The 14,606-nt window shown below is 53.4% G+C and overlaps 1 protein-coding gene across 7 annotated transcripts in view; it reads left to right on the top strand.

Moving 5' to 3' along the window:
• The window catches only part of KCNAB1 (potassium voltage-gated channel subfamily A regulatory beta subunit 1), an 88,131-nt gene that overhangs the window by 27,335 nt on the left and 46,190 nt on the right, over positions 1 to 14,606 (top strand). Inside the window, exon 1 of one of the 7 annotated variants that reach the window (XM_080410250.1) lies at positions 791 to 7,586. The exons of 5 other annotated variants lie outside the window; for them this stretch is intronic. In XM_080410250.1, coding sequence (XP_080266376.1) covers positions 7,366 to 7,586 — 221 coding nt within the window. In that variant the 5' untranslated portion in view covers positions 791 to 7,365. Of the gene's footprint in view, positions 1 to 790; positions 7,587 to 14,606 lie in introns of those variants that run through there. One more of the 7 variants, XM_080410251.1, reaches the window with a different exon arrangement.

Genomic DNA, 14,606 nt, shown 5'->3' on the forward strand with positions numbered 1-14,606 from the left:
GGGGGCTGTACCTGGGGTGCTGTTGGCTCTCGGCAGATGCTCCCAGTGCGGGGCTGGCAGGCAGGTGCCTTGGACACCCACTTGGGAACGGCAGTTAGGTGGGAGTGTGTTCACGAGTTCCTCGCGATCGGATCTCTGCATGGTTTGTTCATGAACTCCTCATCAACAGACCTCTATATGATGTACGTACTGCAAGAAATAAACAAATAGGGCTCTGAAACTGAGTGGGTTTTAGAAGTTGTTTGGAAAAGGCAGATTTTCTCCTTCAGTCCTTTTATTTAAAACCCCCACTCCTGCAGGGTGACGGTGCAGCCATGGCGAGGCCATAGCCGAGGGTCCCTGCTCTGGGGGCTCAGACACCTGGCAGTGCTGCCCATGGGGAAGCCATCTCGCACACCTGTTACCCTGCTGGCGTCTGGCTCAATTCTAATTAAATTAAGCAAAGCAAGTGTATTTCCTGCACCGGTTTTGGTTTGGTTATTGTTTTAGCGCATCCTGAAGGATCTGTAAGGTGACCATCCCTGCAGAAGAGCAGGGCAGCATTTACAGTTTTGCAGCGTGCCTCCACGGGGCTGGATGCTGCTGCCTTATTTCTACCCTGGCCTGGCATGCATTAGCAGAGCCAGCAGCCTGGCCTCTTCTGCCCGCGCTGCCCCGTGCTGTTACGCTCCCGGTTTCGGTCCCTCCTGGGTGGACGAAGCCCCTGGAGCCCAGCCAGCAGGCATGGGGACGGAGCTGGTACCAGATCTGGTACCAGAGGCAGCCTGGGCTGGATGCTGTAGCCAGCCTGGCTGAAAACCTGCCAGAATGATGTGTGTTAACTAAAAAACATTTAATGAGAATATTGATCAGTCTTCCTCAAGTGCAATTGCAAATGCAAATTAAGTTTTTCATGTGAAACCAGTGAAAATATGACAACTGTTTGCTAGATAAGCGCAGTGCTTTTGTTTTTGCAGATCATTTCCTTGCCAAGCTTCCAGCATTGTTATCAAAAAGAAACATTCCTCGTGGGTTTAGATGCACCCAAAAGAGCTACAAATGATCTAAAAAGTCTTTTCCAACCTAAATAATTCTATGATTCTACAAAATAGCTGCAGGGTTCATCGCTGCTGCTTCAGAGAGGACCACTCCTCAGCTGAGCTTGTGAGCATCCTGCTGCAGCAGGGCCTTGGCTCTTAATTGAAATTAATGCCATGGGAGCCCTGTTGGGAGATGCATCCGAACGTCAGCTCATTCCTGGGCTCTTCTCCCCGTGCTCCTGGGTGGCAGTGCTTGTTATCTTGCCAGTGTCCGTATCAGCCCAATTTACAGAGATGTAACGGAACTGCTGCAATCATAAGTAATTAGCCCAGCAGGAAACCTGTTTTCCAGCAGCTATTGAGATGAAGTGGAATGGCCGAGGGACGCGCACAGGCTCTGTTTGTAATCAGAGCTTTTATGGCCCAATGAAACTTTTATTGGGACGTAACACAGAATTTCCCTGAGTGCGTCCTGCTGTGCTGGGGAAGAATCATCGTGTGGAAGTCCAAAAATCAAGGATTTCTGACAGTATATTATGATAATCCTTGTGAAGGCCAGTCTTGGAGACTATTGCCTAAAACATCTGCACTGGATTTTGGGAAGGTAGCTGTGGAGGGACCGTGGTGACTGTAGTGAGGTCTGGTCTGTTAGAATAAAGAAGGGCATGTTTGGGGTGGAAAAGCTCCAAGGGCAGAACTCTGCATTTCCCAGGCCCTGTTTCTGGTGTGGGATGCTGCCGGCTGCATTTTCAGTGCTTCCATGCAGCTTTCTGAAGTTTGGCTGATCTGCTTATATTGCATGCAAAGTCCTGCTAAGCACCTGTCAAAATGTCCAATGCGGTTAAAATTCTATCACACACACTGAAATCATACTTTTAATGTGCCTTCAGCCTGGAAGTGGTGATTTTTCCATCCTGCTGCATCTGACCTGTCGCCGGTGCTGCTCTGGCCACAGCTGCAGGGAGCTGAGGGAAAGCTGCTGAGGTAGGGGCAGCAGCTGCAGGGGGATACAGCGGCTGGTACTTAAGGGCTGTGCTGTGTTTGACACCCAGGGGCCAGGTTGGGTGCTGGCTTTGCTGGTGTGTAGAATGCTGGTGGGGTCTCCTTTGCAGCCACCCGTCTGAGGTCCCGTAAGGCAGCACAGGGAGCTGCTGTCAGCCTGGCCTGGGAGAGGCTGTGTCTGCACCACCGGGAGAATGGTTCAGGCTTTGCATTTAATATTGCATGCAATTATGTAGCGGTGCTGCAATGCCGATCATTTGCACTGCCATGGTGAGCAGTGATAACTGTAAACTTCAGCTCATGGGTAGCATTGCGGCAGCATCGGGAACAAAGGCAGTTTGAGCTGCGTGGCCGTCCAAGAGCTCGGCGTGCCTGCCCACAGCACCTGGGGAAGCTGCCACGGGGCTGGTGGGGATGTCAAAATGTGCCAGCCCAAGGGGTGCCCTGGGAGAGGGGGGGGTCGGACAGCCAGGACCCTGCAGCGGGAAGAGCACACAGTGCTTTGTGCTGTGGAAGAAATCATAGAATAGAGCTCTCCTCCCTGTCCCAGCCTGCAGCCAAGCACTGCCGAGCGCCTTCCACTGTGCGTAAACCTCCAAGTACGATAAGGTGAAAATGTCCCCCGGTTACGTTGTGATTCACTGAGAACATCCTGGGGTCACCGCCGGCCTCACAGCCCCGTCGTGTCCTTGCAGATGTGCCAGTCCCGCTGCCCGACAAAGCAAAGATGGGCTATTGGGATTGCAGAGGAGGGGGTAGCTGCAGAGGTCCATGCAGTGGTGAGGGGTGGCGCAGGCAGCGCAGCGGGGCAGCCTCCCCGGGCCCCCACCCGCTCGGGCAGGGAGCCACCAAGCCTCCTCCCAGGGAGATAACTGGGATGGATTTGTTTTATCAGCTTTTTGGATTTATTTTATCAGCACTCAAAATTTAAAAGGCAATTTTGTAAGAAATTAAGGTTAAGATTGAGTAATACTCAGATTATTTATGTGAAAGATGAGATTTTTATATAGATCAATGGAAATTTCCAGTATACTTTTTTGGGGGGTAAAACCATGAACTTTGCAGCTGGTGATGGAAAGAAAGCATTTTCTTTGATAAAAAGCACTGAAAGCTTTGACCTGCTAAAGCATGAACAGTGCAGGGATGGAGGCAGAGAAGATCTGCTCTACCTTTTACCCCGTGCTCGGCAGCTGACGTGGTCTCATTGCCTATGCGGTGTGTGTTGTTTAATTAATGTATATGGCTATTGCAAGTACAGCCTGCTGCTGGGGTCTGAGCACAAGAAAGGCATGAAATTAAGACCTGTCATCTTAAAAGATTGACAGAGCCTGCTAGAATTTATGTGCGGCATATTGGTGTTACTGAAAATACAGGTTTAGCTGGCAATCAGCTTAAATATAATGAAATGAGTAAGATGCTAATTGGTATTTGTCCAGTGGAATGCTCTGCTTTGGTAGAGTGGCAGGGCAGAGCAATTAGTGTAAATAGCCTATGACTGCAGCCATCACGAAGCAAAGTCTCAAGCCAGACTTGGCATAATGTTTCAAAGTTGCTTTGCTGTAAGGTGAATTTTTTTTAAAAAAAAAAAAAAAAAAAAAAAAAAAGAGGAAAGCAGTGCGTTCAGCTTGCGCCATGCTGGGGGGACGGGTCTGCATCAGCTTGCAATGTCTCATCCAACCCACACCCACGGGCCTCATTTTGTTTTTACTTTTTGGGCTGCAGAAGCATCTTTTTCCAGCTGGTTGCAGCAAGAGCCGTGCTGCTGCCCAGTGCAGGGAGCGAGGAGCACCGGCAAGGGCTTGTCCATCACCTGCACCACTGCATGGCCCCACAGCCCCTCGCTGCCTCCGCAGCGGGTCTCAGTGAAATATTTTTTCCTTTTTGGAGGTTTCCACTCTGCTCACCACAGTGATGCGCATCATCCCGCCCCTGCAAGGTCCTGGGCAAAGAAGCAGACTGTTCGGGGCATGGAAACATGTATTTGTGTAGGAGCCATAGAACATCTCCTGGCTTCTGCGCTTGCCTTGAGCATCCTGCTTGCTGTAGTTCTGTGTTTGGCTCTTGCCTTTATTTTGAACCCTGGGATGGATGCAGCAGCTCCTGGGATGGGGGCTACAGGGATCACAGGAAAAACAAAGCCAGCATGGTCCTGAGCATCTGTGTTAAAACAGATTTGCTTGATGAAGCGTTTTTGGCCAATTATTTAATGAGTGATTGTCATCTTCCTCGGGGGGGAAATGCATACATATGTCTTGGCAAATAGCTGCGTCCGTAGCAGTTTGGTGGCACTGAAGCGGCACGGAGAGCCTGGCCAGAGGCTCGTGGCTGAGCCTGAGTGGCCAGCGCACCCCAGCACTGTCCTCTGACGAGGATGTCACATACCTCTTGTTTTATAAGCTCAGGATTTTCGTGATACGAAATTATGCTATTCTAGTATTTTTTATCTGGAAGTCATTATCTTGTTCAGGGAAACGAAATAAATCCCACATTTAAATACATATTTCTTTGGCAGAGGCTGTAACCCCTCCGAAGCTAAGCGGCTTGAGTTAATATGCTCTGTGGGACGTGCCAGCACAGAACGTGATTGTCCCTTGCTGTCCCCTCCCTGGCACCCAAGGGCATGGCCAGCTGTGACAGCAGGGACAGTGACCAGGACATGGGTGACAGTGACCTGGGCACATCCTCAGGACCAAGTCACACCATGGGGCAGAGCCAGCTGCTGGCTACAATGGGAAATCTCCAGACACATCTAGAACAAGATGTAAGATGCATCTCCTTGAAATAGCTGTGCCCAGCAAGAGGATGCTGTATGTCTATCAGAGAGAGAAATAATTCTGTTTTTTTCAGCCTTGCTTTGGGCTCTGGAATGCAAAGCTGGGCTCCAAAAGCCGAGCGGGTGCTGAGCCTGCACTGGGCTGGCTGCGCTGCTGAGGCAGAGCCCTGCGGGTGCCACCGCCAGCCTCCAGCCGCATCCCCCGGGCCCACGGAGGCACAGAGGGTGTCATGGACGAGGGCCCCACCACGGGGCACCTTGATGTCAGCAACCCCATGGCTTGTGCCCCCAGCTGACACCCTCTTTCCTAGGCATTTAACAGCGGTAATTAAAAGTCTGTAATACCAATTCACTGATTAGATGTCTGGAAACTCTCTCAAAGCCAAAATCCTGTATTTGAGACAGGGCCTTGCAGCAGTGGGTTCAGCTCGTTATTCCTTAGCTATGTGACTTCCACCCCCCCGGTCAGCCCTGCTCCCCCTCCCTCCAAACCTCACGCTGAGGGGGCCGTCTGCCCCGAACCTCTGCTGATGGCTGGGAGGTTGGGGGTTTGCTGTAGGATTAGCTGATCATCCTCTCTTGGAAAATATCATGCAGTAACTTTCTTTACACTGATATAATGCTTTCCACCCTCAAAGCAATGTGCTGTGTAAGTGTTAATGAGCCATTAGATAAATGAACTACAAGGAGATCGTCAGAAGGCGTTCACCTTGTCACCCTGGGTGGTGGGTGGCCTTGGCTGGCTGCCAGCTGCCCAGCCAGCCGCTCTCAGGCTCCCCCTCCTCGGCAGGATGGGGGTGGTGTAGAAAACCCACCGCTGCAGGGGAGGAAATTGAAGGTTTGTCATCCTGAGTTCAGAGCAGGTTCTCATCACCACACCAGTGTGTCCAGCTTCTCTCTCTGTGCTACCGCTCCAGCTCCACCTTTGTGTGCCTTGAGCAGGAGAAAGCCTGGGTGTCACCTGAGTGGCTGGGGGTCCCCAGAGCTAGTTCTGCCCCAAGGACAGGGCAGCAAGCAGGAGGTGGGCAAGAGGACCCCTGCAGGTGCCCCCACCCTTACCCTAGCCCACCTAGGATCCTGGGGGCAGCCTCAGGAGCAGGGTGCAGGGATGCCTGGGGGACCATTTCCCACCTGTGCAGGGCTGGAGAAGGGACAGCAGGGTGACTGCAGCTGCAGCCCTCACCCACCCACCCACTCCCTGCTGCCACCCACGCTCACCCGGTGGGCACCTTCTCCTGTGGGTCTGCACCTGCGTTGTGCCCAAACCACCGGTCACTCCCTCCAGGGCTGCTCTGCTGGGTGGCAGCGAAGGGCAGGGGTCCTGGGGGTGACTCGCAGCTGCCCCATCCCTGCCTCGCCCTCCCACCGCCGCTGAACAGCTCGCCGGCCCGGGGGCGGCGGGGCTGCCTCCGGCACCCAGAGCTAGCGCCCCAGCAGAGGTGGCGGGGGCGCTGGGCAGCGGGGCGCTGGGCAGCGGGGCGGCCGGCTGGGGGCTGGGCTGGCTGCTCCGGCTGCAGCCCCGCCGCAGCGGGGACCGCGGGGGCTACTTCGAAGACTTTGTGCTGCGGCTTGTTTGTCTGGCGATGCTTGGGGCAGAAGGGATTAACCCCGGCAGTGCTGCGAGCGTGGGTTTGCAGGCGGCGGGTCCGGGTGCCAGAAACACGGGATTAACGTGCGAACTCACTGGCACACGGTAGCACAGCCATTTTTCTCCCCCTCCCCTGTATTTATTCCCCACGCGCACACACGCGCTAATTAGCCCATTTTAGCATCGAATTGTGCCCCGCTATAAGAGGTCCTCTTGCTTAGCGATGCCGGCAGCTGTTCTGACGGGAGGCACCTGCCCGAAGCGCCTGCCTTCCCCCTGAGCGCGAGGGAGGCCCGTTCCCAAGCTTCCCGCAGGATCCTGACGGGGCCATCCCGGGAGCTGCTGCAGAGCCGGACCGCGCCGCCCCCCACGCCCGCTGCCAGCCCCGGCGCCGGGTGGGCTGCGCTGGGTGGGCTGCAGCGGGCTGCTGCATCGGCGCGAAGGAGGACGGATGGATGTCGCCGGTCCGTAGGGGCTGGCCAGCGGGTGGATCTCCGGCCGGCGAGGCTGCCTGCTCAGCAGTTCGTGGTCCAGCGGGCGCTGGAGCCAGCGCTTGCAGCATGCCTGCATCGATTTAAAACCAGCCACCAGAAGCAAGCCTGCATCGAGCCAGAGCGGCGGCCGCTGCTGGCGGTTCATCATGAAGGAACAGCTTTATGCCTCTGAGAGCACCTGACTGGATGGATGCTTTTGTCTCAGCTGCAGCAAATTTTGTGGGGGGAGACCTGAGAGCCAGCTGAAATCCGCTTGCGATTGCTTTGTCAAGTTCGGGGCTTCTCTTCTCCCGGCATTGCAGGGACGCAGCCCGGCTCCCCCGGAGACCCCCGCTGCCTCGGCTACTTCTGTGAGTTCAGGGTCGGCAGGACCCCTGGGCAGCGTCTGGGACCCAGCCCTGCGCTGCTGGGCAGCCTGCAGCCCGCGTCAGGCCGGCCGGGGGCTCTGGCTGCGACCTGGACGGTGGCTAACGGTGTACGGAGGGCGCGATGCAAGTGTCCATCGCCTGCACAGAGCACAACTTGAAGAGTCGAAATGGTGAAGACAGGCTCATCAGCAAGCAGAACACCACTACCCCAAACGTAGTGAATGCAGCCCGGGCAAAATTTCGGACAGTGGCTATTATTGCTCGCAGTTTGGGGACATTTACCCCTCAGCACCACATTTCATTAAAAGAATCCACTGCAAAGCAAACGGGCATGAAATATAGGTATGGTGACAGTATCATTCTTTGTTACCTTGCAGTGTGATAGCTCTTTACTTTGCCTTTAAAGAATTGCCTGCCTGGATGCATCTGATTTTGCAGAGGAGCTTTCCACTAAGGTTATTAATAGATTTTTAAAGTTGTGCATAACTGAGTAGCATTTGGGTGTGACCGTTTTCACAGGCATATGTATGCGTGATTTTATACAAAAAAACAGTTGCCTGGCTTAGATTATATACAGCATTGTGAATTTTCAGCAGTGGTAAGATGGTTTCCATTAAGTGTTTGATATAACTTATATTGGTACTAATGAGCAGAAAAATCAATTAGCAAAGCATGTTTGAGACTGGACAGGAAAAGTTAATTTGCAGTACGTTGTATGGAGCGAAGAGCATCTGCCTTGGGTACCATTTCATCACGGTGATCGCTTACTGACTTTCAAAGCCAATTTTAGGAGAAATGCAGAGGGAAAAAAAATAATCATGGGCATTCTTATAAAATGCCCTATGCATCTTGCAGGTTTTTATTCCTCCTAACCCAGGCAGGAAAAACAATGAATGGCTGTGACTTCAGTCTGAAGTGGTGGGTGTGGGCAGCTGCTGAGCTTCCCTGTCATGCCTTTAGCTGAGAACAAGAAGGGCCGGTATGCTGGGGCGGCTGGCTTTTGCTTCTTCGGGGTGTCCCTTTCAGCAACTAACGGGTGGGGTGGCTGGCGCTGGGGGAGGCAGCAGCCTGGCGATGCTCTGCACCCCTCCATGAGCAGCCCTGTGCAGAGCAGCCTGGTGGGCGGCACCGGGGGGCTCCATGGGCAGGGCAAGGGGCGCAGGGCTCCAGGTGATTTTAGCCATGCTCCTTCCCAGCCTATGGAATAATGGCCGATGCTCCTGCATGGCCATACCTGCTCCGGGGGAGCGGCACAGGGTGAGGATGCCATTCTGTAGTTACGCTGGTTTTATGGTCCTTGGGACTGATGCAAAGCCAGGCTGGCTCTAGCATGGTTACACGAAACCCAAGCGTGTGTGCAGCCCAGCCCAAAGCTCGGTTTAGGCAATCCTGCAGTTCTGAAAATGTCATTATTAACTCTCCAGGAACCGCACAGGTGGGGTGTACAGCAGCAGGGTGACTGGGATGTTTGGGTGTTATTTGCTGTGAGTTGCTCAAAAGGTTGATGAATAACGGGGTGGCTTTGCCCGAGGGGAAGCCTGGCCTTTCCGACTGCTCGTTCCCGTTGTTGGGCCGTGACCAACTTTTAGCAGGAGCGCTACACATTCCTGCCGCTCGCTCCCCGGCATGGTGTCGGCAGAAGTGGTCCAGGCAGTGCTCCCGTAGCGAGCCTGTGGTGAGAGCAGAAATGCTCATTAATATCTCCCTGTGTGAGGTGCCGGGGGTGCATGGTGGGGCAGGATCGGTGCTCCGGAGGGTTCCGGCGGGGCGGCAGTCCCAGCTCCTGGGTGTTGTGGGCTCTGCCCCAGCTGTGGGAAGTTTGATATTGGGGGGATGGTGGCAGGTCCTGCCCAAGGAGAGGCAACTCTCAAAATCAATATAACTTGTCCTTTAATCAGCCTCCCTGTGGAGTAGGGGCTGGTGGAGCAGCGCCCGCCAGGATCTCCCCATGAGCCCTCTCCCCTCCTGCAGCCCAGTCCAAGCCATTGCACGTTCCTGCCTCAGCTTCCCCCATAAGCACGGCTGTGGTGTCCTGTCTTTGATCATGTAATTCACAGACATGATCTGTTACCAAGTCACCGCTTCTGCTCGTTAGGCTTATGGACAGAGTCTACTAATTGTCAGCAGTTATCTGCGCTGATTTCCCACGGGCTGCCAGTGCTATCAGTGTACCAACACGCCGGGTAATTGCAATTCTTTGCTACCCACATGACACCAACGCTCCTGCATCCTCTGAAGTTGGGCCTTTGTAAATCCTTTCTGGCTTGTTTCTAGATAAGGTTTCAATACCGAGGGCTGGGTTCTCCAGCTGGTTCAGCACAGCCCTGGCGGCTCCCCTGGCTTGGCTGCCTGGGACCTGGGGAACTGCATCAGGAATAGCAGCTCGGTGACGAGGTTGATGTTTTATCTTTATGACTAATCCCTGTTTCTGCTCCCAGATCTCCCCGTATCTAGAGCTGATTTCTCCCCCAAGAAATGAAGTGGAGGGGAATTTGGAGGAAGAGCTGACTAAACCTCCAGGCTCAGCTGTGCTGCTGCTGAATTGAGATAACCTTTAGTTAGGGGAGATGCCCACCAGCGGCAATGGAGCTGATATTTCGTGTTCACCTCTGGGGATGGTTCCTCGGTCCTGGGGAAATCCAGTGCCCAGAGAAGCCGAAGGCTTTTCCCAACGGCTACAACAATAATCCTGTAGAGTCCTCAGCTCCCTTACATCTGAAGCTGAAGTCCTTCCCAATTAATTTTCTCCTTGAGTTATGTCGCTGATGCTAAACTATACAGTAGGTGCTGCTTAAAATGACATGTTAGCTCAGCTGCCCCTTGTTTTAGGCTAAAAATACCAATAGCTGGTCCTGCTGAGACCCTGCGCGGTGCTGCCGTCCCCCTGGCAGGGCTGCCCGCGGCTCCTGCCCCGCTCCTGGGCTCTGCCCGACCCGGCGCTGCCACCCCCGGCTGCCAGGCACTCCCGGTGCCAGGGTGATTATGTAAAAGGGAGAGACAGTGACTACGCCTGTGACAGGGGATGGGGGCGGGAGAGGAGCCAGCTCAGGGGCTTTTCAGCAAATGACATGTTTCAGGACCCGTTCCAGCTCAGAGACCGAACTGGAAATGTAAAAGACAAAGTTTACGGGAATAAATATGTTCATCGGGGATCATCTGCAAATATTAGGACTCAGGTGTGTTCCCGCAGCGTTTGTGTGAGCAAACCTCTGCTTTGCATTTGCTAAATCTCATTTTGCATCCTCCCTGTCAGGTTGTGGCATCAGCTGGACCGGACCTCCCTAGACATCACCTCTGCTGTCACCGCCAGGGACAGCCCCAGCTGCCCCCTGCGTGCGGAAGGTGAACAGGGAGGGAGGCTGTTCCCTTTTATCCTTTTTAATGCTCCGGTTCAGTCCTACTAGTGAGCCTGCCCAGATGCTGGGGCAGAATATTTGGGATCACTTCAAGTCTTTCCTTGAAAATGATGTAGTTGCAGTGCTTGGCTTGGAAAATTGCAATCTGCCACACCACTGCTGAAAACAAAGGATGTATTTTGCATCCCTCCCATGCACAGCACGGGAGGAGGGCTGGCAGGCTGGGTCCTCACCCGATCTGGACCATGAGAAGGTCACAGCCTGGGTTCTCCTCCCACCTAATTTGCTGTAATTTGAAAAAATTTATTATCCCAATTCAAGGTGTCAGTAAACTGGATGCAGCCCTGATCCTGGTGCATGGGGCTATTTGAGATGTTCCATGTTACCACAGAGAACAACTTCTCAAACTGAGACTGGTCCAGCCCGCCCATGCTTATACTGGCAGCCTTGCCATCACGGATGCGGCAGGGCAAGGCTTCGCCTCAGAGCATCCCGGCTCCCCGCCAGCCTGCTCCATGCCCAGGATGGGGCTCAGCTCCAGCTCCATCCGCTGCACTGCCGATTCGGGGCCATCAGCAGTTCAAAAATAGCCTTTTATGAGAGCTCTGCCTGTGCATGGGCACGAGGGATGCAATTTACAAAGCTCAACTATCTATTTGTGTTCATAAATAATTGATGGTGGCAGCTATGACTATTAACTCTAGTGCGAGCTTAAACAACAAAAAAAAAATAACTGCAAAGACAAGCTGGTGGAGTTAACAGTCCGTGCTCACCCTGCAGCTTGCACAGAGCCTGGAGCAAGGTGCAGAGAGGCTGGGCACCATCCTCTGGAGGGGAGACCCGTTCCTCCCACCCAAGGTGGAATGTCCAGCCCCATCTTACAAGCCAATCATGGCCACCATGCCCATGCCACCGCAGCGCCGGGGGTCCTCCTGTGCCACAGAGGCCTCAGGGTGAGTGTTAACGATGGCTGGCAGAGCTAGAGGGAGGCAGCAGCAATTATAGCCCGTGCAGGGAGGCCAGGCTGGGAACCTCGTCCCTGCTCGGCCAGGTCTGCAAAGGACCTGCCCTGCTGCTGCAGGTGCCGTGGGGGCAAGTGCTGTCTCAGTCGCTGAACACTGTGTGTGCAAGGATAGCATGTCACAGTTTGCAGGGTCTGGAGCAGCTTTAGCAATGAAAGACCTTCCCCAGCCACCCATGCTGTGGGGCTCAGCTACCTGCTCAGCACCGGCTGCTGCTCTGGAGGGCCAAGCACCAGCATGAACCCGAATGCGCACGAAGGGTCTGGAGGAGACCAAGCTGGCCAAGCACACAGTGCTGCTGCCTGTCCACTTCCTTCTCCTGGAACACAAAGTACCTCTCAAAAATGTGGGTGCCCGTGCTAACAGCAACCCCAGTGCAGGGTGCCCTACTCAATCCTTTTCTTAGGGTTTTTCCTGGCTTGCTGCCTGGGTGCTGCTGCTCACCAGGCTGCAGGCTGTGGGACCTCCCAGAGTCCCCAGTGGCACCACCACCGAGGCGGTGCCCTGACCACATCCCAGCAGAGGTCATTCCATCCTGCTGGCTAAAAATGCATCAGCAGTTTGAAGGCATTTTTCTGCACTGTGTGCCTGAAATTCTGGGTTATTGTCAAAGTGCATTACGAAAGCACTGCTAATGCATTGCATCGCAGCAGTGGGTGTGTTGCTCCGGTGGCTCCGGTGGGATGGCTCTCTTCCCCCTCCTGGAAAGGTGGCTGCAGGCTTGACTTAGCCAGGCTCAGAGCAGCACATGCCAATTACAGACATTAAAGGGCACAATAAAAGTACTACAGCCCAAAGAATTCCCCATCCCCCTTTTCTACCTAGATAAATATCCGCCGATAAACGTAACTAAGGTATGTAGCAAGTATCAAGCTCTCAGTCCTGTGGTTAACTCAGACTGTTCCAGTGCTGTGGGCTGGCGGGTCCCAGCCCGGAGGGCAGCAATGCTCTGGAGCACCTTCCCTGCCAGGGTCAGGGTGGGCAGGAGAGCAAACCTGCTTGTGGGACACATCTCACAGCATCCCCCTCCCTGGAGGCGGCCTTGTGTAGCTGCCGAGGAGGTGGAACACCTGCAGGGGGGACGCGGGGCCCTGCAAAGACTCAGAGCCATGGCTGAGATGTGTGATTGCCATCAGGAAAATGACTTTTGCCTCCGTGGTCACCAGCGGTTTCTTCCACTCCTTTGTAGGAGTGACCTGTGGGGTAGAAGCAAAACTCACAATGCTTTTATTAGGGTGCAAATTTCTTACGTAGAAACGTGGTATGATTAACACTAGAATTGTGTTGTAGCTGTGGATAATTGTGCAGCTCCCATGCAACGTGCCTGGCTGTACAGCTGGCACAAGCGTGGGCTTAGAAGAGTCAAAAGCAAGCTTCCAACCTGCCAGGTTTGGAAACGCACACAGGTCAGCCTGGGTTGCAGAATTAGTTTGGAAATAGAAGATAAAGCTCTTACACTTTTCAAGGGCTGTAAGGGAAAGCAGGCATTTCTTAGCAGTGTTTCAGGAGTTGAGTCTTCTTGTTTTTGTATCATACTACAAGCATTAACCACAATAACCACCTCATATATTTAGGAAGACAGGCTTTATTTAAGTCTTGCTGCAATTATGAGTAGTTTTAAGCACTCACATGCAAACGGCACAATTATTTTTATATAAATCTACGTATTATTATAGTAGCTCTCCACATCAGGTTGATTTTTATGGCTCATTGTCTGATCTTTGTTTTACTGCTGTAAATTAGGAGTAATCCAGTGAACAGAATGGACTTACACTGAATTCACATTGCTTTTTCCCCCAGGACTGTAGCTTATAATGGCTACAAAGAAGGCAGGAATAACTCAAAGAAGGAGAAAAAGGAACCAGTTGAGTAAACAAAATCTGCGTTGATTTGTGCTGCTCTCGAACTCCTAATGGCTCTCCAGGAGTTTGTAGCTGCTAAGTAAGGCTGTGGGTTCGGTGTGGTCTGCATTTTGCTTGTCTCATTACACTGATGCAAAAGCCGTGTTTAACATTGCAATGTTAAAACCAGCTTTAGATTTGAATACACATTTAGTTACCACGTAAATGCTCAATATATGGTAGTGCATGGAGTTGGTCAATGTATGCTCACTCCCCGGCTTTCATGTCTCGTCAACAAAGACTTTGCAGATGTCTGGGCTGAGTGTAAGCACAGAAAATGTATCTCCTCTTCCAGGTTTCAGATAAAGCAAAGTTGTCTTTTCTGTTTGCCCAAGCTGACCGCCCAGGCGGTGCTTGCCTGGCTGAGCACGGCTGCTTCCCGGCTGCCCGCACCAGGCTTTGCTGCCGGAGGAGCGATGCCCAGCGCTGCAGTGCCTGCAGGCTCTGCCCCGCTCGCTGCTCCCCACCCGCAGCAAAGGGGTTTCTTCTGCTCAGGGTCTCTCCTTCTGCCCCCTTTCCCCTGGAGACCCAGCCAGGCCAAGAACCTTCTACATTAACTTTAGTGACCTGGAAAATTGATTTATAGTGTTATTTGCAAGTATTCCAATATTCTTCATAAATGTTTCTAACCTATCAGGCACTTCGAAAACCTCTGTATGCCAGCTTAATTACAGACCCTCCATGAGGTCTAGCTCAGGGAGAAATATGTCACCGGTGGGAGCGGTGCTGGCTGGTGTCAGCCCAGTGCAGGGACTGCTGTACAGGAGGCGGGTGGCAGCACCTGGCATTCACCCTGCCCAGTTGCGCCGTGACCGTCCCCGCTTCACCGGCTGTGTGGCATGCCAACTGTTTCTCATGACTCCCCATGGAGCAAGCTCTGGGGATGCTGGCTCGCCTGTCCCAGCCTCCAGGATGCTGTCCTGCAGGGCTGGTAGCGCTGGGGGCACTGGGAGGGGACAGCAGCAAGCCAGGGCTTGGTCAGCCGTCGATTCCCACCCACCCATTTTAATCCCAAGAGAGAGCGATGAGCTAAGGAGAACAAGATTGAATTCAAGGGCAAACGGTGTTTTAAAGAGCGTGCTT

Source organism: Falco punctatus, assembly GCF_963210335.1.
Source record: "Falco punctatus genome assembly, chromosome: 13".
Classification (NCBI taxonomy): domain Eukaryota; kingdom Metazoa; phylum Chordata; class Aves; order Falconiformes; family Falconidae; genus Falco; species Falco punctatus.